Source organism: Doryrhamphus excisus, linkage group LG19, assembly GCF_037039965.1.
Source record: "Doryrhamphus excisus strain RoL-2023G ecotype Guam linkage group LG19, RoL_Dexc_Guam_v1.1, whole genome shotgun sequence".
In the NCBI taxonomy this organism is placed as follows: Eukaryota; Metazoa; Chordata; class Actinopteri; order Syngnathiformes; family Syngnathidae; genus Doryrhamphus; species Doryrhamphus excisus.
In genome coordinates, this window is record NC_136375.1 from 12,123,886 (window position 1) to 12,149,582 (window position 25,697).

The 25,697-nt window shown below is 41.8% G+C and overlaps 2 protein-coding genes and 1 long non-coding RNA gene across 4 annotated transcripts in view; 2 read left to right on the forward strand and 1 right to left on the reverse strand.

Moving 5' to 3' along the window:
* Positions 1-870: 870 nt before the first annotated feature.
* On the forward strand, positions 871-5,550 carry scml4 (Scm polycomb group protein like 4). Its single transcript, XM_058056750.2, has 6 exons — positions 871-945; positions 1,236-1,441; positions 1,720-1,842; positions 3,404-3,605; positions 3,674-3,819; positions 4,818-5,550. The coding sequence occupies exons 2-6, from the start codon at positions 1,241-1,243 to the stop codon at positions 4,941-4,943; spliced, it is 798 nt and encodes a 265-aa protein (XP_057912733.2). The 5' UTR covers positions 871-945; positions 1,236-1,240; the 3' UTR covers positions 4,944-5,550.
* A 223-nt stretch (positions 5,551-5,773) lies between these two features.
* lnc.lemp (lncRNA encoded micropeptide) lies at positions 5,774-8,297 on the forward strand. 2 transcript variants are annotated; one of them, XM_058056766.2, is made up of 2 exons: positions 5,774-5,991; positions 6,782-8,297. In XM_058056766.2, exon 1 carries the CDS (start codon positions 5,819-5,821, stop codon positions 5,987-5,989), a length of 171 nt encoding a protein of 56 aa, XP_057912749.1. In that variant the 5' UTR covers positions 5,774-5,818; the 3' UTR covers positions 5,990-5,991; positions 6,782-8,297. The 2 variants fall into 2 exon arrangements, with proteins under 2 accessions (XP_057912749.1, XP_057912750.1); XM_058056767.2 differs by having other exon boundaries at positions 6,785-8,297.
* A 15,235-nt stretch (positions 8,298-23,532) lies between these two features.
* LOC131107084 (uncharacterized) overlaps positions 23,533-25,697 on the reverse strand; it is a 44,003-nt gene continuing 41,838 nt past the window's right edge. The window contains exon 4 of the long non-coding RNA XR_013630330.1: positions 23,533-23,806. This is a non-coding gene — a long non-coding RNA (uncharacterized LOC131107084). The remainder of the gene's footprint in view (positions 23,807-25,697) is intronic.

Below are 25,697 nucleotides of genomic sequence, written 5' to 3' on the forward strand. Positions count from 1 at the left end.
AATTGAGGAGGGGCACCAGGGGCGTGTGGAATTACTTTGTTAGATTTATGATGCCTCTCTCGAGCTCTTGCACATGCACACGTGTGAATTTTGTATAATAAAGATTATACATGAATAAATTATGAAAAATTATTTTGTTAGCGTCATTAACTTGTTCCAGAAGGTCAGACTCCAAACCGAAACTGACCAAAACCAAATCGTTTTAATTCTTCCCAGGAAGCCGAAAATGTTATGACAAAACCTGTTTTTACAGTTTTACAATGATACTTTTACATGGAGAAAACTATGGAAAATGTGTATACAGTAGGGCTGTTAATCCATGAAAATATTTCATTGCATTTTCTTTAATAGTTAACTCTGTTAATCTCAGATGGAAATGTTTTTCAAACAAGATTCGACTGTGTGGCCAACATGTTAACCACTAGGTCACCGTGCAACTAAGCAAAATATCATCCTTATTATATATAATGAATCATATTTTATATTGGCTCTTTGTAGCTAATGTTTTGTCTGCCGAAAGGTGCTAGACATTATAGACATTATTATTATTATATACGATTTTAAACATGTTTTTATGCACTCATTTGAGAAAAGATGACAATTGTTCCAACACAAACACACATTAAGCCTTTTTTCTCCTTTTTTGTTGGAGTGGGGGTGCAGAAAAGGAAAAAAAACGCTGCGCTGCCTCAACTGTAATTACATTACACACACATACACATACACACACACACACACACACGGGATGTTAGAGGCGTGTTGCCATGGCGACCCAAAGGAGACAGAGGGGGTGACGAAAGAGAGAGAGAGAGAAGGAGGGAGGCGCCTCTTGCCGGCGTCTTGACAGCAGACTGTTTTGTGGGGGGGGGGTGACAGAGCCGTTGTTCGAGAGCTGCTGCTGCAGGCCGAGAGGCACACGGCCACCACCGGGCGGTCTGGCGAGCGGTAGGCGGAGCTTCTACTAATAATGTAGTTTATACCGGCTACTAGGAAGTCACTTCTATTAGTATCGTTATTACTATTTATGTCTTTTATTCGTAACTTCCTTTGACATAATAGTGTGCGTGTGCACTAACAATATTTATTCCACTGTTTGCAGCAGAGGGGGGTGCTGGTGAAGTACAAAGCACTATGCGCCTTTGTTTGGAGTATTTCCTGTAGTTTGCGTGTGTGCGGGGGGCGCTAGGGGTTAAGGCGAGGGTGCTCTCGTGTCAAGACGTGTGTCTATACCTCAGGTCGAATGAGCGGATTGTCAGAAGCTCCAGAGATGCAGACGCCAGCTCTCGCCGGCCAGTTCCAGGCGGCGGGGCCCCGCGGCAAGGTGACTGGCAGGAAGAGGGGGCGGCCTCCGACCCGGAAGATGGACTTTCAGGACCTTTATGTGGCGTCTCTGTCGGCCCTCAAGATGCCCAAGAAGAGAGGAAGAAAGCCTGGGTTTAAAGTGAGAAATAGTTACACAAGGTCAAAAATATTAACAGCTGTGGCTGTAGGGAACCACTTGTCATTTTTTTGAACGCTACAAGATGGCAGTCGCTGCATATCTACCTCTGCATGCGCATGTGAGTTGTGCAATATTCTTATTCATAAATGACCACAGGATGAAAGTGAGCTATGTTTTCCTTTGCACTTTATCATGCACTCCAAAGCATGATTACATTTTAAGAATCTTTGAGGGAAATGTTGCTGTATATTGTGTGAACCATGCTGATACGTGTGTAGCTGAAGCCCAGGATGGCGATGTCCCCCCCGGCGAGCTCACCTCCCAGCAGCACACCAGAGCCGGAGCTGGGCTCCCTTCCCCAGGACGCCGCCATCGTGCCCCACTCTGCGACGCCACAGGTCCTGACAGGTAACAACACTCATTAGTGATTTTTTTTTACATGCTTTTGTCACAATACTCTACATACAACATACGGTACTGTACTATCCTTGGCCGTCATGCATGTTGTATGAAAACAAGACAATCCAAGCGTCTTTTTGCATGTCGTGCATCATGCCTATTCCCTTACAGTCGTCTCTTCAGCCCCTGGAGAGAATCATACGTTTCTCTTTCCCTCCTTTCTGCTACAAAAAGACTTTTACGCAACCGTCCTGTCAAAAATATGTAAATAAGGAAGTAAAGATGGCCCCCGTTGTATTGGAGCTGGGATGGCGCCTTCTGATGCTTTGTGTAGTCAGGAGAAATGTCTGAAGTCTGAAGTGTACACACACACACACACACACACACACACACACACACGCACTATGTAAATCACCTCTTTGGTGCAACATAACCTGTCAGTGTTTATATGAAGGATATTACTTTTAGTGTCGCTACAGCCTCTTTTACAAACTAATCCCATTATTATTTCATATTGGCACTATGCTATGAAAAGCACTCATCTCTAAAATACGACAGAGGAATTTGGCTGTGCGGTACACGCTTTTCACGTTACGCTAACAGTAGGATAGTAGGATATCTTTTTTTGTTCTTGGTAGAACATTTTAGAAAACATTGAAAGCTAGGCGACTTCTGCACACACGAGATGATGACAATTACGAACGCTACAAGATGGCAGTTGCTACCTCTGCATGCGCATGTGAGTTGTGGAATTTTCTTATTCATAAATGACTACGGGATGAAAGTGAGCTATGTTTTCCTTTGCACTTTATCATGCACGCCAAATCATGATTACATTTTAAGAATCTTTGATGATTTGACAATGGCAAATCGGTGATTTAGAGCAGCAAATAAAATAAAATCGAGTTAAGAATTTGCAAGATTACAAATATTGTGTCAAATGCATGAATTAAAAATGAATAGACATGCTGCTTTGTTATTTTTCAAATTGCTTTGTGTACTAAATTCAACGATAAAAGTGTAATCACATTTAATGAATATGGAATTCATTCATTCTTTCATTCTCTACCGCTTATCCTTACGAGGGTCACGGGAGTCCTGGAGCCTATCCCAGCTGTCTTTGGGCGAGAGGCGGGGTACACCCTGGACTGGTGGCTAGCCAATCACAGGGCACATATAGACAAACAACCATTCACACTCACACTCAACTATGGACAATTTGGAGTCGCCAATGTAGAATGTGGGAGGAAACCGGAGTCCCCGGAGAAAACCCATGCATACACGAGGAGAACATGCAAACTCCACACAGAGATGGCCCGAGGGTGGGATTGAACTCAGGTCTCCTAGCTGTGAGGTCTGCGCGCTAACCACTCGACTGCTGTGCAGATGAATTTGGAATGTATAGTACAAATATATTTAAGACGCATGAATACTAATTGATGCAAGCCAAAAATACATCTTGTTACCAATGTATTTTGTACATGAACTGCAATAACCAGCATGCATGGTCTTATGGCCATGCCACACCTGGTACTACACTACCTGATGTCGGTATTTCCACACCTGACAGAAACATTGGTGCCTGATGACTTCCTCTGTGACCCCTCGTTGAACTCCAAGAGCTACAACTCTGCTTTCGGGATGGTGGCATCGCAGTACAACCTAAAACACGCCTACCGTAGCACCACTAGCGGGTGTGCGATACCTATGGGATTGTGCAGACAAGCGTGCAGTCCCAGGAGATTCCAGGAGGCGAACAGGAATGGTGACTAGTTTACTTTCACCATTATTCTAACAGACAGACATGTGTGACTGCGTGTGTGCGTGCTTCAGCTGACAGTGCGATGGCTGAGGCGGCAGAGCCCATGCGTCCTGCAGGGAAGGACCCGTCCCGCTGGGGCGTGGACGAGGTGGTCTGGTTCATCAAAGACGCCGACCCTCAAGCTCTGGGGCCTCACGCCGAGACCTTCCGAAAACATGTGAGCACACATAATATTCTCATTAGAATCCAACTGTGTCCATCATTATTCACCTTATTAACTCTACAGGCACAGCTTTTCAGTCCCGTGTTAACATTCTTAACTATTTAGCTAAAATAAATAAAAAATATAACAGAGGTCACCTAGTGGCCTTTTATAGGTACTGCTGGAATAAATTGGGTTGATCATGTTGTATCCCGAGTGGCTAGTCTCTCTCCTATGTTGCAGTAAGTTCTGTTCTGCCTCTGTGGTTATCATCACACTTTTCCTCTGGCCTCACATGCATCCTTTATTGTATGAGTCCACTGAGCTGGCGCCAGTTGGTGCCAGTTTGCACCAAAGATTATGTGATTGGCACATAGTGGCGCCGAATTAATGTTCGCATGTTGCCCTTATTCGCGCCAACTGGCGCTGGCCCAGCGGACTCCTAGCATCATTGGCGCAACTTAGCACTCGCCATTGGATTTCAATAGGCGGATTGTTTCCATCATTTGGTTCCACTTGGACATTTCGCCACTTGCATCAAACAATCGGCACGACAAAGATTTTAAACATTTTGAAATTTTCTTGCCACCAAACTCAATTTTTCCCGCTCTTACGGGCCACCATGAGCCATTTGGGAGGCAGTTTGAGCCACTGCACGCCATTAGGCACCTTATTGGCGACACTAGGCGCCACAGCAAATTGCATTGGCGTGAACTGGCATCAACTGGCGCCGGCCCAGTGGACTCTTAGCATTAATGAAAGAACAACACAAGTCAAAAGAAAAAGCAAAACCCTACTCATCGAGATGAAGTCTCAAGATTTGCTGAAAATGTGTGGTGCCTGATGGTTTAAAAGGTTGTTTGTTTTTTTGTTTTTTTACTTCTGAGGCATATTTTACAACTTTTGGGACTGTGACTTTGGAGCAAGGGGATCCAAAGGTGCACCCTGGGGGGCATTTGCAGGTATTACAAGATTATTATGATGATTATTACCGATATCCATGTATGTTTTAGGAGATAGATGGCGATGCCTTGCTGTTGCTGAAGAGTGAGATGATGATGAAGTATCTCGGACTGAAGCTGGGCCCGGCTCTCAAACTGTGTTACCACATAGACAGGCTCAAACAGAATCGCGTGTGATGATCGATGCAATACCATCGACAGGAGTCAAGTTCAGACCTGGCGATCCAAACAGATGGCCGCTACCGTACTGTACCATACAAGTGCTGTACTTCAGTCCCAAACTCTGAACATCAAACACTCGTGCTGCACAACTCACCCGCTCACATTTAGCATTAGCTTTTATGAAACCTACTACACAAACTGTACGCTGACTACTCTTGAATACATCCAGTTTGAGTTCTACCCTGTGAAAGTACTTTTATTCCATGGTGCTTACGTCTCAGTATCAATAACACACAGTCCTGCTGCACTGTTTTCAAAGTCAAAGTTATTTTACTTCCTGTTACTGCTCCTCTTGCAAACATCTTAATGACAGCACTGAGAGATTTCAAAGTAAGGCGACATTTCACCTGTTTATTTTATGGTTGTTGACTTGCTATATGTTGAAGAAGCGGTGGATTTTTTTGAAACTTATTTTCATTTAATCAAGGCTTTTAAAGTAAATAATTGACCATCAATGTGTAGTTTTATGTGTTTGTTCTACTTTTTATTCCTGCATTGAAAGGTAAAATATTAACACGTTATTGTTTTGGTTACATGGCATCAGTTGACTGCATTAAACTGTTATGCTTATCTTTGTCAGTCATTTGTAACTCATGAATTACATGCTGAAAAAACTAGATATACTACACATGTATGCATAGATATAGTAAATGATTTTTGAAGTTTTATTTATCCAGAACTCATTACAGTTGTCCTAATCCATACTGCATTGTACCTCCGCCTTTTATTTTGAAGCGCGCGAGAACCTAGACTGCAATATCGCGAGACCTTTACCTGTCACTTTAACTTCCGGCATTCGCGCTGGCGCTCAGACAGGAGGTTGACCAAGCATGGCAGACTTCTCGGAGAGGTCATTGCAAGCGGCCGTCGTCGTCTCCTTCCTGGCTGGTTTCGCGGCCGGCTGGCAGGCCAACAGGATGCGGAGGAAATACCTGGACTGGAGGAAGAAGAGACTTCAGGATAAACTGACGGAGACTCAGAAGAAACTGGACCTGTCGTGAAGGTACAGACGTAAACATAGCAGCTCGTCTATTCGTTTTAAGCTAGCTAAATGTTACTCTAACGTGGCTAATTCATGACGTTTATTGGTGTGGTTATGTGGTGTGGTTATATCGTGCCGAACAGTCAAAGTATTTAAAAACAGCTCGAAATAAAAGATAGGAATTTAGACTCTTAAGGGAGCCGGTTGTGCCGGTTCTTAAGACTCGTCTCAGTAAATTCAGCCGACTCTCTTCATTCCCAAATGCCTCCTCCTGATTTTTTTGGTTCATTAAATGAATTTATTTACAAAATATCAAGTTTCATTATCGAGATTAGTTATCAATGTACAAGTTTACTAAAATCTGTATAAAGCCGTAATACTCGACATACTGTGGTACAATTTTACACTTGAAAAGGATGTCAGTCTGACAAAGAGTGGGTGGAAAAGACCTATACATGTTGAACAAGTTAGAGTGAAAGAAAAGGGAAAAAAGGCATCCAGTAAATGTTTTAGCTCGAAAAGATGGTTCCCAAAAGTTCCCAACTGTAGTTGTCATGTCACTCGTTGTTCATACTGTAGCACTCAATAGTTCCCACTCTCCATTTGGATTCCATTCGCCCGTAACCCCGCCCCGTACTATCACGTGTCATGGAGCTGACCAATCACGTGCGGCTTAACAAGCAACATCACTATTCGCCATCAGAATTAAGCTATTTATTTTGCATTTGTGAATTAAAAAAATCATGTAACAGCAATAATTTCATTTCGGGGTTTATATAAATTTTACTGTTTTTTTTATTGGTTCATTCAGCAGCTGTGGGGACATTTCTGTCCTGAGGACGGATGCTGGACGTCCTTGGACTTTCGGTGTAGAAGAGCAGGGATGGATCCTGGACTCTTTGCCATTTCCCAAACTGGGACAGAGACTTCAATGGTTGTCCGCCTATCTATGTGTCATTTTCTATGTGTCAAACAAATGGTATTCTAACATCTAACACCACATAAAGAACAAAAAAATAACCTATGAACACATATGTCGTCAATATTACCAATCTATATCATGCCAGCTTGAACAAATACACTTTTAATTCTTCAAAAAATGACCTTTTCATTTGTGTGTAGTAGGTTTCTATGTCAGGTTGCTTGTAGCATCATAGACAAGTGATCATAAGATTTCAATGGTTTTACCTGCAAACTGCAGTAATATCTACAATAATAACCATAGTGTTAAATGAATGCCGGGTAAATCTGACCAAATTGTCATTTCTATAACAGTAACATTGTGATTTGCAAGAAAAAGGGGAAAATGTATTTTACAGGAAATGTTAGAGAGATTAAAGTCAGTGTGTGTATTAAATCTAAAATATGAGTTTCACCTTTTGAAGTGAAATAAATTGGCATTCAAACAATTATGGAGATGCACTAAGTAGTCGTTACTTTGTGCAATGGCGCCCCCTGCTGGCCCAACCAATCACAAGCACTAAAATCTTCAAAAAACAACTTCATTTAGACAAACTAAATCTGCCTTTACAATATTAATGCTCAGTTTTAAGCAACAACATGATTCCATATGGAAAAGCAGAATAGTGCAGGTGTACCTAAAGATGTGGCCAGCGGGTGGAACTTTTACAAGCTTGTTTATTCCTGTCAGTAGGTGGCGCTAGTGCTCTTTAGGATGACCTTTTTCCCATGAACGGCACGCAAGCACCAGGTTCCAATTACTAGTGAGAAGACGTGAGAAAAGCTGCTGTATGTCATCAAAAGGATGGAGGAGGAATCAAGCCACGCCATTTAATAACACGTCCATAATATGCAAATATGAAATATGACACTGCTCTGACAACAGCTTAAGAGCTTTATGGGACTCTTCAGTGCTTCATATTATAAAGTGCTGAGTCAGAAGGGAAATAAAGTGCAGGTGCTATTTAATTATACCTTCATTTATATGAGTCGGGTCACTGCAAATGCTTTACAAAAAAGCTAACACGTCAGCATTGGAGTAGAAAGCACTTACAGGATCAACAAAACTTTGGATGAACCCCCCCAAAAAACATTTGATACTTTTACAAGGCCTGATTATCGCAAAACCTTCACTTATTAGCAGAAAACAGAACTAGCTTGTGTAGCCTTAGCCTGCTGGCTATGACTGGTTGACACGCACAATTTCTTTCTGGTAAATTTACAACTTTTCTCAAATGCACAACTCTTCTCATACATGTACAACTTAAATACATAAATTTATGATTGTCATATTCACATTTTTTTCCTGGTAATTTTACAACTTTTCCCGTATATTTATGTCATAATATTCCAACACTTTCTTGTAAATTTATTTATTATTTTTAACTTTTTCTCGTAAGTTTATGACTTTCTCAAATCATAATATTCCAATTTTTTTTCTGGTGAACTTAAGACTTTTCCTGTAAATGTACGTATTAATATTCCAACATTTTCTTGTAAATTTATGACTTTTCTCAGAGATTTACAACTTTTTCTCATAAGGTTACGATTTTATTTTCAAATTTATGACTCTCATAATATTCAAATTTTTTTCTGGTGAACTTAAGACTTTTCCTGTACATTTATGTCACAATATTCCAACATTTTCTTGTAAATTTATGACTTTTTTTCTCAGAGATTTACAACTTTTTCTCATAAGGTTACGACTTTATTCTCAAATTTATGACTCTCATAATATTCAATTTTTTTCTGGTAAATTTAAGACTTTTCCCTGTAAATTTGTCACAATATTCCAACACTTTCTTGTAAATTTATGACTTTTTTTTCTCGGCTTTATACATTTTTTCTTGTAAATGTATACTTATTTTCTATGGATGCCATCCAATCACATGTTAGCTAAAGTGAATCAAGCTCTACAACATGTAGTCTTGTGTGTGTGTGAGCGGATCGGAATAGCCTACTTCTTCAAGTGGGGTGAGACGGTTTAGTGGGAATGAAAGTCAGCCATGTCACAGGAGGAGGAGGAGGAGGAGGAGGAGGAGGAGGAAGGCTGTGTTTGCTTTCTATTCTGGAGAGGAGAGAAGAGGCTGTTCTAATCCTAACACTGTCTAATGCCGCGCCTGCTAAATTGTGATGAATGGCATTGCTGCTCTCTCTCTCTCTTTCTATCCCTCTCTCTATCCCTCTCTCTCTCTCTCTCTCTCTCTCTCTCTGTGCGTGTGTTTAGCAACAAGCTGTGCGTGACTGTTTGCAACAGAGAAACACTTTGAGAAAAAGGATGGGGACGACGACTGAAGCTAGACAAATGGCTGTCATAAATGGGCGGGGCTTACTCTGACTCTTCCTACTTCCTTCACTTTTATGGACAAAACTAAGTCATTCATGGGCAAAAGTGACATTTTTTGTGTTTAAGTTTGCTTACGTTAACTGTTGGGTGGAGCGTAGTTGTGACATTACGAGGGGGAAAATGTACTAATATGAAAAAAATGCTGCAATAATGCAAGAAAAAAGTTATGATACTATGAGGAAAGATACATGAACTACTGTGAAAAACTGATCAAGTGGGAGAAATAATGAAAAAAGATTAATTGCCATGGAGAAACAGCTATAATAACAACAACAATGCGACAATTCAAGAAAAAAGTTAAAATATGAAAAAAATAGTGACAAGAAAAAAAAGTCGTTGAGGAAAAAAAAATATGTATCACCATGAAAAAATGCTGCAATAATGCAAGAAAGGAAAAAAAAGTTGAAAACTACAAAAAAAGCTGTAACAATTCAAGAAAAATGCTGCATGACTGCTCTGTATGAAATATAAAAGACCTTGTTGGAGCAGAAGCTACGGCAGGGATGAGAGCAACACGCGTGTCGTGGAAGTACTGGAGCTATGAGGGCTGGCGTATAGGGAAGGTTTGCTAGCACTGCTTGGTCACAGCTGGATGCATCATGTGCTATGGATGGACGGATGGACGGATGGATGGACGGATGCACTCAAGATGATGTGGATAAAAGCTCGGTATGAAATGAAACGGTATCCAGCTATATGCGGCAGCTGTAAAAGCTGCGGCTGTCTGAGCGTGTGGACACTCCACCATGGAGTGGTTTCTGTTTACGCTCTTCGTTTAGCTGGTAAAAGCACATGGGGGGGTTGGGAGTGGGGGGGGGGAGGGGGGTGCTATTACTCCTCCATAAAGGTTTAAAAACAGGACAAGCAAACCCTTCATTGGAGCTTCTACTCCCAAAATACAAAAAGCTCAACTCAACTCCAAACTGCCATTTTCATATTAAGAGAAGATGGCATTTTTTTGGGTGCTAATTTTACTATACAATCACAACATTAGAAGACAAACAATTGTAATTCAACATTTAAAATTGATAGAGAACCAAAATAAAGAATAGAGAATAAACAAATGAGAGAAAAAAAGCACAAAAAACTGTTACTGCTAACATTACAAAAAGTTATGAGAAAAAAGCCTACAAAATATACAAAAATGTCATTAAAAACTTAAAAATGTCACGAGGAAAATAACATAAAAAAAAAGTTGTGATATGAGGAAAAAGTGGCAACAAGAATAAAGTTAGAATCACTTTTGTTCTAGCACAAATTACTAGAAAGTACTCCAAAGTTAGATATTACTACAACAGACAAAAGTTGCAAAAATAGCAAAAAAAAAACCTTAAATTCTGAGAAAAAAAAGCTTGTAACATAAAAAAAGTTATGAAAAGTAGAAAATTTTTTTGTGTCCACTAGCACAGGTACTGTAAATATTATGAAAGGGCCATAGTACTACAAAAAGTGAGGGAAAAGTCGATAAGAAGTTGTGATGTTACCAACAAATACTGGAACTTATGAAAAACAATAAAAGTTGAGTTCTGTCCTGGAGTCAGACTGCATGCCCCCCCCCCCCCCCCCCCCACTGATTGGCGCTGCATCGGAAGAAGAATTCCAGATAAAAAAGCACCCAAACGTGATGTTTTGTTGCAGGACGAGCAAACACCCATTCTCCGCTATTCTCCTTTTTGCAACGTCACCAATGATTCCTTTTTGAAGACGTTGCATTCTCTGGCCAGCTGAATAATCACGGCGGGCTCCAGGAATTAACCTTTTCATACAGAGCGCCGGGATGCGTTTCGCCTAATACCCCCCCCCCCCCCCATATAATGATTGCAGAAAGTGCTTATTCTAATTCCAAACTGATGGAGTACATAAATGGCGCCTGGGAATAATAACCAGGCCGTCGGGATTCGCACGATGGGGTGGAAATGAGATTTTTGTGTGTGCCAATTGTCACGATGAACTTGTGGACCGTTCTCCTGGTGAAAGGCAAATGTCACCTTGCAGAAAAGTCTACCGCTTAATGATGTCCCTCAATATCAATCAAGTTGCAGACATGGATGATGATGGAGATGATGATGATGCATACAAATCTTCTAGAGCACTTTGTCACGTGACTTCCTAGCAGTCTTTAAAATACTCGTGGCTCAAACTAGAACAAAATTAGTAACCACTTTTTTGTCATACTGCTGTCATAGATGCTTCAGCAACTACTTCATGACGTGCAGTCATCAACGTCAGGGTTCCTTCAGGGTTCCTTTGTGCCGTAAATGCTACAAGGTGACCGGCTAGCACGTGTGTGGTGAATATTTGGGCCAATCAGCAGCAGCTATGGTTGGCCTTTCCATGGACGACTACTGTACCGCCCACACTGATATAGAAAGACCCAAAGCCGATGTTTGGGATGAGTGGACCCGTGGAGAAGTAAAAGTCATGAAATAAGGAAACATGACTTACTTTTATCTTGGCCTCCAAGATGAACTTTCATCTCCTGAGTTCCCGCTGCCGTACTTCCACCTGCAACCAAAACAAACAAATAAAGATGAGAGGCTGCGGCTTTGGAGTATCGTGTGTGGAACATCTGCTGGCTTGAAACGCGGCTGGGCTATATCATTAGCTTCCTCCTCGTGCGTCATCCGGGATATGAAAGACACGTCCTCCTCCTGTGACTCCGCCACCTTCTATCTGGCTGTCTGGATAACGTGGAGACAAACGAGCGCCTCTCCTCGTCAAGACTCGGGTCCAAAATTTAAGTAAATAGTGCCAGCCATTATAGAGTTCGCCCTGATTTTGGCGAGAGCTTATCAATGGGAGCGGAGACGTGCTTGTTTGTTTCCTCCCTGGAGGCCCTGAAAGGTGTCAACGTGAGATAAGACGCAAGCTAAGACATCCAGTCTTAGGCTTTACTTACTACACGCTTACGTTGGACCTGAAGGTGGCAGCTCATGGTACCTTCATGATGATCCATCTAACCTTCTCATTTCTACACACCTACACTATATATTTACTTACAGTATATACTGTACTGGAGTACCTGTATCTGGCTTTAGCACAGTAAAGTCCTAGTACAGCACCTGCATATATGGACAAACTACTACACTACACAGTAAGAAAAAGGTGAGTTACTGTAATAAAGTGTAAAGCTTGTAGTGTAGAAACAGTACAGTATAGTACAGTCACAGTACTCTATAGCACGCAGATTAGTACAATCACAGTACGCTATAGGACGCAGATTAGTACAATCACAGTACGCTATAGAGCACAGTACAGTCCAGTCACAGTACGCTATAGGACGCAGATTAGTACAATCACAGTACGCTATAGGACGCAGATTAGTACAATCGGAGTACGCTATAGAGCACAGTATAGTCCAGTCACAGTACGCTATAGGACGCAGTATAGTACAATCACAGTACGCTATAGGACGCAGTATAGTACAGTCACAGTACGCTATAGAATACAGTATAGTCCAGTCACAGTACGCTATAGGACGCAGTATAGTCCAGTCACAGTACGCTATAGGACGCAGTATAGTCCAATCACAGTACGCTATAGAACGCAGTATAGTCCAATCACAGTACGCTATAGAACGCAGTATAGTCCAGTCACAGTACGCTATAGAACGCAGTATAGTCCAGTCACAGTACGCTATAGGACACAGTATAGTCCAATCACAGTACGCTATAGGATGCAGTATAGTCCAATCACAGTACGCTATAGGACGCAGTATAGTCCAGTCACAGTACGCTATAGGACACACTATAGTCCAATCACAGTACGCTATAGAACGCAGTATAGTCCAGTCACAGTACGCTATAGGACACACTATAGTCCAATCACAGTACGCTATAGAACGCAGTATAGTCCAGTCACAGTACGCTATAGGACACAGTATAGTCCAATCACAGTACGCTATAGAACGCAGTATAGTCCAATCACAGTACGCTATAGGACGCAGTATAGTCCAGTCACAGTACGCTATAGGACACACTATAGTCCAATCACAGTACGCTATAGAACGCAGTATAGTCCAGTCACAGTACGCTATAGGACACAGTATAGTCCAATCACAGTACGCTATAGAACGCAGTATAGTCCAGTCACAGTACGCTATAGGACGCAGTATAGTCCAGTCACAGTACGCTATAGGACGCAGTATAGTACAGTCACAGTACGCTATAGAGTACAGTATAGTCCAGTCACAGTACGCTATAGGACGCAGATTAGTACAATCCCAGTACGCTATAGGACACAGTATAGTCCAGTCACAGTATGCTATAGGACGCAGTATAGTACAATCACAGTACACTATAGAGCACAGTATAGTCCAGTCACAGTACGCTATAGAGCACAGTATAGTCCAGTCGCAGTACACTATAGAGTACAGTCACAGTACGCTATAGGATGCAGTATTGTCCAGTCACAGTACGCTATAGTGCACAGTATAGTCAAGTCACGGTACGCTATAGGACGCAGTATAGTCCAGTCACAGTACGCTATAGGGCGCAGTATAGTACAGTCACAGTACGCTATAGAGTACAGTATAGTCCAGTCACAGTACGCTATAGGACGCAGTATAGTCCAGTCACAGTACGCTATAGAGCACAGTATAGTCCAGTCACAGTACGCTATAGAGCACAGTATAGTCCAGTCACAGTACGCTATAGGACGCAGTATAGTCCAGTCACAGTATGCTATAGGACGCAGTATAGTCCAGTCACAGTACGCTATAGAGCACAGTATAGTCCAGTCACAGTACGCTATAGAGTACAGTATAGTCCAGTCACAGTACGCTATAGAGTACAGTATAGTCCAGTCACAGTACGCTATAGGACGCAGTATAGTACAATCCCAGTACGCTATAGGACACAGTATAGTCCAGTCACAGTATGCTATAGGACACAGTATAGTCCAGTCACAGTACACTATAGAGCACAGTATAGTCCAGTCACAGTACGCTATAGAGCACAGTATAGTCCAGTCACAGTACGCTATAGGACGCAGTATAGTCCAGTCACAGTATGCTATAGGACGCAGTATAGTCCAGTCACAGTACGCTATAGGACGCAGTATAGTCCAGTCACAGTACGCTATAGGACATGGTCCTAATGGTGTATTAGAAGAGTAAAACGCTAAGGTTGCAGTGTAGTAACCAGGCAGTAATGCTGCCATTACAGGCAAGCGCTATTGTGTCAACATTTTGATGTCAATTAGTTGTGTGTGATGTTATTGAGATGAGTGTACAAGGCTGCTTTGTTTTCTTCATCTGCTCAGCAGGAGAGCACACACACACACACACACACACACACACACACACACACACACACAGATACACACAGATACACAGCTGCCATGTGAGCACATCAAACAGGGATGCCCAAAGGGAAGGATGGAGCGATTGGAGCCGTGCATAGTAATGACTTGACTCGCTCTTCTACTTCCATGTTCTCCTTGCAAAGTCGACACAAGACGACACACAAGGCCAGCCTGCAGGAGATGCCTTTACTGTCACACGTGTGGAATCACCTGCAGCCTGATGTCTTCACACTGGAAGACATGATGGATGCCTGGGACTATCCATAGATGCTTCATACCTCATATGAAGTACACGTTATTACCACACTATCTATAGATGCTGAATACCTCATATGAAGTACACGTTATTACCACACTATCTATAGATGCTGAATACCTCATATGAAGTACACGTTATTACCACACTATATATAGATGCTTCATACCTCATATGAAGTACACGTTATTACCACACTATCTATAGATGCTGAATACCTCATATGAAGTACACGTTATTACCACACTATCTATAGATGCTGAATACCTCATTGAAGTACACGTTATTACCACACTATATATAGATGCTTCATACCTCATATGAAGTACACGTTATTACCACACTATATATAGATGCTTCATACCTCATATAAAGTACACATTATTACCACACTATCTATAGGTGCTTCATACCTCATATAAAGTACACGTTATTACCACACTATCTATAGATGCTGAATACCTCATATGAAGTACACGTTATTACCACACCACACTTATTGGTGCTGAATACCTCATATGAAGTACACATTACTACCACACTTTTTGGTGCTGAATACCTCATATGAAGTACACATTATTACCACACTTATTGGTGCTAAATACCTCATATGAAGTACACATTATTACCACACTTTTGGTGCTGAATACCTCATATGAAGTACACATTACTACCACACTTTTTAGTGCTGAATACCTCATATGAAGTACACATTGTTACCACACTTTTTGGTGCAGGATACCTCATATGAAGTACACATTGTTACCACACTTTTTGGTGCTGAATACCTCATATGAAGTACACATTACTACCACACTTTTTGGTGCAGGATACCTCATATGAAGTACACATCACTACAATACTCTTTGGTGCAGGATACCTCATAGGAAGTACACATTATTACCACACTTTTTGGTGCTGAATACCTCATATGAAGTACACATTATTACCACACTATAGGTGCTTAATACCTCATATGAAGTACACATTATTACCACACTTTTTGGTGCTGAATACCTCATATGAAGTACACATTACCACCACACTTTTTAGTGCTAAATACCTCATATGAAGTACACATTACCACCACACTTTTTAGTGCTGAATACCTCATATGAAGTACACATTACTACCACACTTTTTAGTGCTGAATACCTCATATGAAGTACACATTACTACCACACTTTTTGGTGCTGAATACCTCATATGAAGTACACATTACTACCACAATACAATGCCATGTTTGCTATCTTCAGTGGGTTGTAAGACGTTACCAGATATGATCATATTGTACATTCATTTATACATTTTCTGAGGCAGATTTTTTTTTTTGCAAAAAAAAAGCTTTCATGGGTAAGAAAAAGAAGATAAATGACAGTATCGCTGAAAGGGAGGTGTAATTTTCTCCCAGCATGCACTTTGTTTGCCTAATTAAATTGGCCGTGTCGTATATTAGAAAGATAACAACCAGTCCGCTGGCTGTCCTTTCCTTGTCAATAAAAATGAATAGGTGCATTGATGAATCATTTTGCAGCCTCTAATTACTTTGGATTTGATGAAAAACATGACAAGACCTCAAAGAAACAAGACGTACTTTGAAAAAAACCCAGCAAACATTCAACATGGGCGATTATTATGGGCTCTAACCGTAGTCGCAATCACATTTTCTGGATAGTTTTGGGAGTATTTGTGCTTTTGTGACCTTGTCGTACCCACAATGAACTGAACCGTGACCTTCAAACCAAGGTACAAAGCAAACGGAGAGTATGGTGATTTTCATTACAGGACCTTCCAAGACCACCAGCATATGCAAACCACATTCTTCCCCTTGATGGTGTATAAACATTTGCAATAAAAATGAGTGTCAAAACAAATTTAGCTGGATGCTAATTCCTACCAATTCCTTCCATCTTCTATACCGCTGTTTGGGTTGGAGTCTGACCCTGAGACGCCACCAGGGTTCCACCATCCAGGTGTTAACCTCACATCTGTCATGATTACCGCTCTTTGCTTTGGTCTCCGCATCCTCTCAGTGAATTGTTGTGGTTATTGATCGTCACGTAGCAAGGGGATGATTAGTTTTAACCTGTGTCAGCGCTCCAAGTCCGCCTCTCTGATAATGCCTTCACTCAATGCGTAGCAACAACAACAACAACAACAACAACTCAGGTTCCCCGGGAGCAAAGTCGCCGGCGGCCTGCATGCACACCGGGCCTCCTCATTTGCAGACGGCGGTGACAAATGCACGCTGTCACTGAACAAAGTCGGCCTTGCAGTCACGTCGTAGCCAGGTCGACTCTGCGATAAGCGACATGAAAACACCGAGCAACGGATTTTGGGATTGTTTATGCAGCACTTCCCGCATGGACGATGTTCCCGATATATGTTAGCCCTATCTGGGAGCTGAGCATACGAGGGAAAAAATAACATTCCGGCCTTGGATTCACGCTTAATGCACAACCAGGATACCTCCGACACCTCATTAGTCTTCATAGAGCCAGGACCGTCGGGGCTCAAGGCCAAACCTGGCTCAGCCTGGCAGCGAGATTGGAAAAGCCGAGAGTCAATCTTTAAAACTTTGCTTCTTACATTTTTTCTTGTTTTGCTGTTTTTTTTAACAAAAATAACGAGTCTTGTCCTAAAAGTGAACTTGGTGCTCTTATCCTTCGCTCATACGCCCAACAAAACCCAACAAGTCATTGGAACCAACTACCCACAATGAAGTCATCATTATCGGAGGGGTGTGGGGGGCGGGGGGGTGTTGCCCTATATCTCGCCATGGATGGCTAAAATGTGATTTACCTGGGAACACAAAGCTGGGATGTTCTCAAAATCCATGAACTATGAATCTATTAATCTTTTTTTTAATTAGCTAGCTAGCGGCTATACATTTCCGTAAATTTCTCTTCCTGCCTAACCTAAACGGTCTCTTTGATTTACTCCACCCCCAACCCTCCTCTAGGTACGCCCACTGCACTGTGATTGGTCACACTCCCAACCAAGCGCTCCCGAGGACTTCCATATACGTAGGTCCGCGCTTACTGAGTCCAGGTAGCATTGATGTCAGTAGAAGACTGTTTTAGAATCTATCAATTTATTGCAAATGTTTTACATCTTATTTAAAAAGTGATGGAAAAACATTTCTGGGAATGTTTTGAACTCAGAGTGTCGTCTGCAAACCGGGTGGGGCACTGCCCCACTAGCCAACATTTGATGATTACTGGCTTGATGGAGCCCCCCCCGTCATGTGATCATAATGGCCCCCAGACGCACACATCGTCCTATGGAAACGCCAACAGCTGCGTTATGAGAAACAGACGCTGATGCTTTGATAGAAGCACAGCAGGCTCTGGATGCCTTAATGAGCAGGAAAATTATTTGCTGTGACTCTCTCTCTCTCTCTCTCTCTATTGAACAGATAACACTTTATAAAATATCCCATTTTTATCGGCAGAACCCCCCCCAGTCCCCCCGGAGCAAACTTATTGGATATTGGACTGTAAAAATAAAACATTCTTCTTCTTTTAACGGTATCTTAACTCACTTAGAAGGTTTATGGGAAGTGTTTATGAAAACGTATCAGAGGCAACAGCTGGAGGTCATGTGGAATTAGCAACACCATTCATGCCTCCGCTGATGCTGCAACATTTTATTTTATTCCATTGTTTTTCTTGAAATGGCTACTCTGCGGCAAAGGAGGAGAGCCACCCTAACTACAGTGGAAGTCCAAAAAGTCAGGACACCAGTCCGGTATACCTGGCAGGACGCTATTTGCCGTCATGCCGTTGGTGCGGTATTAGGCTATGTTCACGTGAATACCAACTTTTCAAAAATGCATACTTTTCTATGTTTCGGCATCTCATCCGCATGCAAATGCTAGTTTTTTGTCCTTAAAAACTGAGCTTTTGGAAAACGGACAAATATGCCTACATTATGACGCTCGTTATGACGCCCCGCCAATGTTGGCGTTTGGGACAAGACCCAATCAGACCTCTAGCTGCTGGAAAAATATTGGCCTGGGAATGTTAGCATGGCAGGGACATTGTTATTGCCTTTGCCTGAAGTGCTTCACCCGCACATGGAACGCTTCCCTGCTACATCAGGGATCTCAAACACGCGGCCCATGGGCCAAATGTGGCCCGCAGGACACTAGTTTGAGGCCCTCGCCTTGATATGAAAGTTAAATGTTAGTGCGGCCTGCGCAAGTTTGATATGGATGCTGTATGGTATCATGTACCCAGAAAAAATTATTACGTTTGATTAATGTTCATGTTAAAGGTTAAATAACTGTTAATAGTTATCCTCCCTATCCGTGTGGAAGTGGTAAGTTTTTGGCTATTTAAGTTTAAAGGAAATAACTTGAAGGCTACCGTTTAGGTCGCTAGCTCTCTAGTTTGCGAGTTAGCATGTGTCTCAAGACCCTGCTGTTGCGCAATATGTTGTAAATAAAAATAGTATAAATGTGACTATAGTCGTGTTTTGTCATGTCTACAGGGCTCTAATAATGCTTTGTTCATTTTAATCTGAAAAAAATAATTTGTCTACCCACCAACTATATGTGGTTTCTTAAGTTTTATTTTGCCGTTTGCCGTTTTATTATTATTATTATTATTATATTTATTTATTTATTACTGATTGATTGATTTTCTTTATTCTTGATTTGTTTATTTATTTTTCATCTTATTTTGTGTAGAAAAATAAAAATGAAGATATTTGAGAACAGTGGAATGTTTTATCAGAGCTTTTATTGTAGAAAATTGGAACCAAAGCACTGAAAAAGTTTGTATATTTTTCTGTTTTTAATAAATGCGTTTTTTTTTTGGCAAAACCTGATGCGGCCCAGCCTTGCCCAGACCCTAGCTCCAGTGGCCCCCAGGTAAATTGAGTTTGAGACCCCTGCTCTACATGACGACTGTCATGGAGGTAATTAGGTCCAATTTGCCAGAATTATTTAATCAACGATGGCGTCACTGCTGATGGAGTTCGGTCTTGACCGATAAAATGAGCTACACGTCACAGCATTGTGGTGATAATCAACATCTTTCATCTGTTTACATTCAATACTATTGAAAAGTAATACTACTTCTCTAGCAGTCCATATGTATATTCTCCCGTCAATGACAAAAATATTACTTAAAAGCAACAGGAAGAGTTTTTATAATGTTTCTTTTGGGAAAGATTTGTCGTAACCACGTCATCATGTAATGTGCACACACACCCGTGGTGTGGGTTCCTACATGAAAAAGATCTCTACCTAAATGAGGCTGTAAAGAAAAAGGGGGATGTGTTATTCTTTGGCAAAGTACCCCCACGCCATCACCTACGGAAGCTTTATTTCCTGTAGCCCAATCACACACGCTCACACTGAATCACATGAGAGGCCAGTCTGAGGCTCCATTCATTCATTCATTCATTCATTCATTCATTCCTCTCACGTGCACAAACACACACACACACACTTTAATGTGTTTTCTCCAATGCAGTGAGGAATCAATCTGCTGTGTATTGGAGTTGGTGAGGGCCACGCCAAGGAGGAGCACGGCGGGAAGGAGATGAGGCCGCTTTAAGAGGAACATCTGCAGCCAAATGATACCCCGAACCCATGATTAGTTTCTATCCAAACGTTTCAATTTAAAAAGGTATTGAAATGTGCGGGCCGAGCACGCCTACAAAAGCTAAATCAAGAGTCTCTTGATCCAGAACAAATGACGGTGGAACCTTGGTTAGCATCGGTCATTTGTTTATATGGAAAGCTAAAAATATTATAGTACTATAATACTTATAGTTTTACAGTTTTAGTTTGACATGAAGAAAACTATAGTGAAGAAATATAAAAATGATGAATGAAGGGGATAAAATATTTAAGGTGACTTTTATCTTCATTGAAGACATGACTGCTCCCAAAGACACCATGTGGCAGCAACATCCACCACCACCAGCTTCCTGTTGTGATACGAGTTATTTCTTCACTTCTTACCTCAATAACCCAAAATGGAGCCAAAGAAAACGGGGAGTTCCAGCATTTTGACAAAGAAGGTGAGAAACAGTACTGAATTCAAGAAATAAATGAGGAACATAGCGTCTGTGTCGTGTCTCGCTGCCACATGTGTCTTTGGGATCAGTCACGTCTTCAGTTTCTGGTTGCCATTGTGTTCACTAGCGAACAAGATGCTAACAAGGCTTACTATATTATTATTATTTTGTGGAGGGGCGGCACGGGGGTTTAGTGGTTAGTGCGCAGACCTCACAGCAAGGAGACCAGGGTTCAATTCCACCCTCAGGCATCTCTGTGTGGAGTTTGCATGTTCTCTCTCATGTTTTCTCCGGGTACTCCATTCCAAAAACATGCTAGGTTAATTGGCGACTCCAAATTGTCCAGGTATGAATGTGAGTGTGAATGGTTGTTTGTCTATATGTGCCCTGTGATTGGCTGACGACCAGTCCAGGGTGTACCCCGCCTCTCGCCCGAAAAGCACCCCCCGCGAACCTCGCGAGGAAAAATCAGTAGAAAATGAGTGAATGAATTATTTTGTGGAAATTCACTTACCACAGTCCGGTCTAGAACCAATGAACTGCAATAAACGAGGGATGACGGTACGCTGCACAGCATGGCAGCAACAGAACCAATGTTGTAATAGCATGTTCCCCCTAAAGCGGCCCTTAGGAGGAACATCTGCAGCCCGACGATACCCCCTGCTGGTGATTAGTCTCTGTTGAAATGTGAGCCAAGCATGCGTACAAAAGCGAAATCAAGCGTCTGTTGATCCGTAACAAACGACTTTTCTTCACATTTAATCTGCACAATGACCTTTATGATGTCACTCGCCAAACGGCAATCTTTACTTCGCTGCATTGCAACCTTTTATATTTCATTCACATTCAATTGGGGAGACGCCGCGCTCGCATTTTGGTCCAGTGAAAAGTACAAGCGTGTTCATTTATCTTACAGCCAGAGATAAACGAGAAATGCCTTTATTTTCCCCCCATCCCCAACCATTTTCATCCCGCAGGCGGAGCGAGAGCTTCTGTCTGATCTTTGGAGGCTGTGGCTGATGCACTGATCAGATGATTTTTTTTTTTATTTTGCCCGCCTGAGCTTTTTTGAAAAGGCAAAGATTGAATGGCTTTCTTTGAAATGTGTTTGCGTGGCGTGTTCTCCAGAAAGGTTGGAGACGTGTTTGAGGAGACGCTCATGAATAAGTGATCAGTGTTTATAGTAGCATTACTGCGCTGCAATATTTATGGCGCACGCTTCCCGAGACCAACCACACGCCCACAGGACAAATTTGCCATCCACATTGCAATATTTAGCAGAGGGCGATGGATGGATTTGATAAAGCGGAGGTCACACGGTGACAAAACACAACTCCCATTCATTAAAATAAAAAAAGTACTTCCAGTATGTGCACATATGCAGTACATGACTTTAATATTACACACAAAAAACACGATATTGTGATGCTTGTTAAAGATTTAACCCAAGTTAGTAGCTCTATGGCGCATATACGTAGTTCACTTGAACCAGCATCCAATTAGGGATGACGTATCATTATGGCCACCAACAGGCACTAATGATTCAAGGATGGAAGCAGACCATAATTGAAGAGGCTGTTAGTTCAGAAACAATAATTTGGAGTCCATGAGAAAGTGGGAAAGGACAACACTGCTTTCTTCTCATTCAGTAATTCATCAAAAAGCATACAGTGGACGCCCCACCACCTTCACTATTAAAAAAAATATATATATATATTTATTTATATACACATATTTAATAAGTCTATTATAATGACTGCAGTGACTACAGCCTCCAAACAGGCTGGAAGAGAGTTCACTCTGTGCATTGGTTTCAGCACCTTAGCACGTTTGTTGCATAGAACAACAGCATGAAGGGAGTGAGCCCTTTTGTCAGTCATAACCTCTGTCTTGTCGGGTGGAGGCGGGGCCACCAGCATACACACCAAGTGCAGAAGAGTGTAATTTATGACCGTGTTATTTCTTATACTTCAGAACTACTACTAATTATTCAAACACTGTACCACTCACAAGCCAGTGAGGAAGTGGTAGCTCTTTCTTTGACAGCCAATCAGAAGCTATTAGGGAACTCATAAAGAGCTTATCAACCCATCGGAAATCGCAGGAGGCCATTACTCAATATAATAGTCCGACTAAAATCATCATACAGCAACTTAACACTCAAAGGGTAGCTAAGAAATAAACAATACACTATCAATGAGTTTAAATGACAAAACGGCAGCATTTCTTCCAGCAGAGCAGGTTATTGACCAATGGTTGCCATGGTTGTAAAAGTCATAACCTCTGTCTTGTTGGGTGGAGGCGGGGCCACCAGCATACACATCGAGTGCAATTTATGACCGTGTTCTGATCTCGTGACATCTACTTCAGAACTACTACTAATCATTCAAACACTGTACCACTCACAAGCCAGTGAGGAAGTGGTAGTTCTTTCTTTGAAATCACAGGAGGCCATTACTCAATATAATAGTCCGACTACATTCATCATACAGCAACTTAACTCAAAGGGTAGCTGAAAAATAAACAATACACGTATCAATGAGTTTAAATGACAAAACAGCAACATTTCTTCCAGCAGAGCAGGTCATTGACCAATGGTTGCCATGGCTATAAAAGTATGGCAAAACTCAGTTTTGTCGTTTCATGGTCCACCATGTTTGTGAATGCAAAAACATTTTGGAATTTACGCTTTGTATTTTCAGTGCAGCACTCCAGGCGATACTTAAGTCACGCTGAAGACAACCGGCATATTTTTAACACGTCTCACAACTTTGCTTTATTAAGGCTGAGTCAAGCTAGCAAGGAAAATAGTAACAGCACTCGTGTGGAGACCAAAAACAACAGCGCCCGAGGCAGCTTTCATGCTGATTAGCCGGCGCAGTCATTTGGTACCAAGTCAACCTGCTCCAGGTGTTGCTTACTTCAACGTACGTCACCTTCAAGGAACAACAGCAATCACCAAATTGGCTGTATTTTACACAAACATGCGTGTATAAACTCCTTACCAGTAGGTGGCAGCACTGTATGAACGCTGAATGTGTGGGAATAATTAAAAGTGCACAATAATTACCGATAAATCTGATAACACTAAAAATAGCTTGGATAATAAATGATCTGATCTGGTCGTCTCCCACCCTGAAGGTTGCGGGTTCAGTCCTCTGTGGAAGTATCCTTGGGCAAGATACTGAACCCCTGATGCTACGTCATCTATGTTAGCTATGAAGAGCTCTAAGACTGAACATGAAGTGCAGAGTAAAAACATAAACAGCCCCCCCCCCCCTCAGGATAATTCCTATATCTGCAGCTCTCCAGTCCCCCGGCTCGGCCACTGATTTGGCTTGTAGTTGTTGCGGGCCTGCGTGACTGAGCGGACCCTCGCCTCGTCAATAAAGCAATCATTAGAAAGCAGATTGACTTTGCGCTTGTGTGTCAACAGCTCATTGGAGGACGGGGGTGGGAAAGGACCGGGGTGGGGGGGTCGTGATGGCTGGAGTCGATATTATTTTGATGGCAGTCAGCTGAATCTGTCTCAGCCAATTTAGGAAACGGGGAAACAACATTTTTTTTTTTTCTTCTCGACACACAAACCCCTGAAAAGTGTAGGCTATATATTTAGCTTACTATATTCTTCACATACGTAGCCTTTATTCCACTTTAACACAAACATAATTACTCTTTAATGCAAAGGTGAGTCAGTAAATGTGTTCAAGGATGTGTAGCGCCCCCTAGATGATACATGCTAGCATAACACACAGCCTGTATGATCATCAGCGACTTATGGACAAAGTCGGCCATGTTTTTCGGACTAATCTTGTTGAAATGTTACACTGGGGGTGTCCAAAGTGCGGCCCGTGGTCCCTTTGCGGCCCACGTGTTTTTTTTTTTATTAAAAAAATCAAATTTAAACAAGAAAACCACAACAACAAAAAAAAACCTTATCAGCAATCTTTTTACAAGAATTTGAGTAACAATAAGGTGAAAATATATTCATTCATTTTCTACCGCTTATCCTCACGAGGGTCACGGCGGGTGCTGGAGCCTATCCCAGCTGTCTTCGGGCGAGAGGCGGGTTACACCCTGGACTGGTCACCAGCCAATCACAGGGCACATATAGACAAACAACCATTCACACTCACATTCATACCTATGGACAATTTGGAGTCGCTAATTAACCTAGCATGTTTTTGGAATGTGGGAGGAAACCGGAGTGACTTATGGACAATAACTTACAAAGTTGGACATGTTTTTCGGACTAATCTTGTTGAAATGTTACACTGGAGGTGTCCAAAATGCGGCCCCTGGTCCCTTTGCGGCCCACGTGTTTTTTTTATTGGCCCGCGGCACATTAAAAAATCTAATTTAACAAGAAAACAAACACAAAAAAAAAACTATCAGCAATCTTTTAACAAGAATTTGAGTAGCAATAAGATGAAAAATTAAAGACAAAATAGTTGTATTATGGAAACGGGGAAATTTGGTTGAGGAAGAAATCAGAAATTTTACAGTAATAAAGTCTTCTTGACTATAGGGGTGTTATTTGATGTCTGGAGGGCTCTAGTAATATTAAAAGGTGTATTTAGAAGACAGTAAACATGTTTTATATGCTGTGACTATAAAACTATTCCAAAGATAAGCAAGGAAATTCACTTATAGTCAAAAGAGGGACTACTGTGTACCCCCCCCCCCCCCATGTATATAAATACATATAAAGGTGCAGGGAAAGTGAAAGCCAGCCATGACAGGCCATGAGACCATGAAGTAGCTTGCCAAGGAAAGAAGAGATGGACAAAAACAGCAGAAAGATTGGTAAAGAGTCTCCAGCCTTGG